The 1,907-nt window shown below is 42.1% G+C and overlaps 1 protein-coding gene across 1 annotated transcript; it reads right to left on the bottom strand.

Annotated features, from left to right (window-relative positions):
• Positions 1 to 549: 549 nt before the first annotated feature.
• On the bottom strand, positions 550 to 1,683 carry LOC149187328 (F-box/kelch-repeat protein At1g80440-like). Its single transcript, XM_089409625.1, has one exon. The coding sequence runs from the start codon at positions 1,681 to 1,683 to the stop codon at positions 550 to 552; it is 1,134 nt and encodes a 377-aa protein (XP_089265751.1).
• Positions 1,684 to 1,907: the final 224 nt, after the last annotated feature.

Raw genomic sequence — 1,907 nt, 5'->3', positions numbered from 1 at the left:
AGCGCCAGATATTTTTTCTTTTAGGTTATTCTTTTGACATACAAATGAAGGTGTGTATCCACATGGGTGACCATGACATAAATAAATATAAAGTACTGAAAACTAAGAATTGAATTGACATATTTCATAAATTGGAAGTTTAAGTAGTCTGATTTGATTCTAGAAATAAAGTGTGTATATGATTTTGGTGAAGTGAGATTGAAAAATGAAAGCTGAAAAGAGATGTGTTTGGAAAAACAATTTAAGGTTTCAACTTCGTACTCTGGAATGCCATGAAATATTTGAAATTATTAATAATCAGTCAACATTGTTAAGTCTCTGAAATTGTAATTTCAAATGCCATAAAACTCTACAATTTTAAAAACCAAGTAACATTGATCAATAGGATCCACATGCAATAGAATGTCTAACTACATCCAAGAATATCACATCATTTTCTGAAATATATTACCAGATTGCAGGAATGTAAAATCTCTTACCCATGTTCGCGCATAAACTCGTTTTACTGTGTTCAACGCGCAATATGGTAATTATCACTATTATTTAACTTCAAATCTCAAAAGCAACCGCGGACTGAATACTCTGAACATACTCCACATGAGATTTTTCTGGTTTCTCAATGGCAGTCCACATTCCAGTGGTTTCCGCTGGAGCAATTGCTGCACTTGTCGTAGGCGGAGGCTCAAACAGATAGAAAACCTCACCAATACTCTCAGCATGACCGCAAACAAAAATCTTATCACGCCATGGTACACAACATGAAATCGTTGTCAGGGTTCCTGGAAGAAAACCTACTGCCCTCCAAACGTTTTCGTTGGAGTCATATTCCATCACTCCTTGTTGCTTCTGGAACGAGTACAAGCGCCCAGAAGAAGCAGCGACCACACAAGACTGTGGGCCTTTTCGTTCCCCGACCGTCCACATATTTTCCAGCGTTGTCCATGCCCCTGTTCCTGGATCATAAACTTCCGCACTCCGCTTGAATCCATCACTCAACTCACTATTATAACCGCTAATAACGAAAAATTTGCCGTCGATGAAAGCACCATAGCATTCATCCCGTTCTTCACGCATCTCAGGAAGAATCTTCCATTCGTCTTCAAACACATTGTAAACAGCTGCAGATCGCAGGAATTCTTCGTAGTCACCGTGTCCACCTGCAACGTAAAGGAGTCCCTCAGGTGATACGGAGAAAGCACCGGAGATTCGAATCTCCGGCATGTCTGCGCCACGGCTCCACTTTCCAGATGAAAAGTCATAGATGAAAACGGTATTGAGTGCCTCTGCTAGGTAGAGGCCGAACGGATTCCATCCGCCCATCAAAACCAGCTTTCGATTGACACAAACGCAGTCACAGAAGAGTGGAATCCCATTGTGAGAACCAGGGAAATGGGCAAGGGGAGGAAGCGTTTGCCAGGTGCCTCGCAAAGGGTCAAACACAGACACCACATATTCTAGACCATCTAGACCATCATCAGGGTAAGAAGGATATTCCCGGAGTTCCACTAAACATATACAATGCTGCGAAGTTCCAAACTTTTTTCTGTCTTCGTAAAACTGGGGGTGGTTCACAGCGGCCTCCCAGCTTTTGCAAACAACTCCGAGGGTTGCATGAGAGTCGTAAGGCACTCTTAGCAGACAATGTCGACCTATTTCCCATGGAAGAACAACAAAACCCTCCATAATCAGATGCACTACAGCTAGCGAAACACGGTCCGATACTGCTGGTGTTCGAAAGTTTGATTTGAGGAGAATAACCGATATAAGCCAATGTTTACGCTCCAAGGCGATTGACTATGAAGTTCGCAGATACAGACAGTTTGAAAAACCTGCAAAGGCAAGCACAAGACGAATACCTTTTGAACGAACCGAATATCACAGCAGAGTGTTTACGTTCCAAGACTGTT

This window comes from Pinus tabuliformis, chromosome 3_1, assembly GCF_031772625.1.
Source record: "Pinus tabuliformis cultivar Carrire ecotype Pingquan chromosome 3_1, CPIR1, whole genome shotgun sequence".
In the NCBI taxonomy this organism is placed as follows: domain Eukaryota; kingdom Viridiplantae; phylum Streptophyta; class Pinopsida; order Pinales; family Pinaceae; genus Pinus; species Pinus tabuliformis.
Note: the sequence above shows the minus strand (reverse complement) of the source record. Positions and strands in the feature narration are given on the sequence as shown.

Coding starts and splice junctions, on each gene's coding strand:
- LOC149187328 (XM_089409625.1), bottom strand. CDS start 1,683: ATGGAGGGTTTTGTTGTTCTTCCATGGGAAATAGGTCGACATTGTCTG.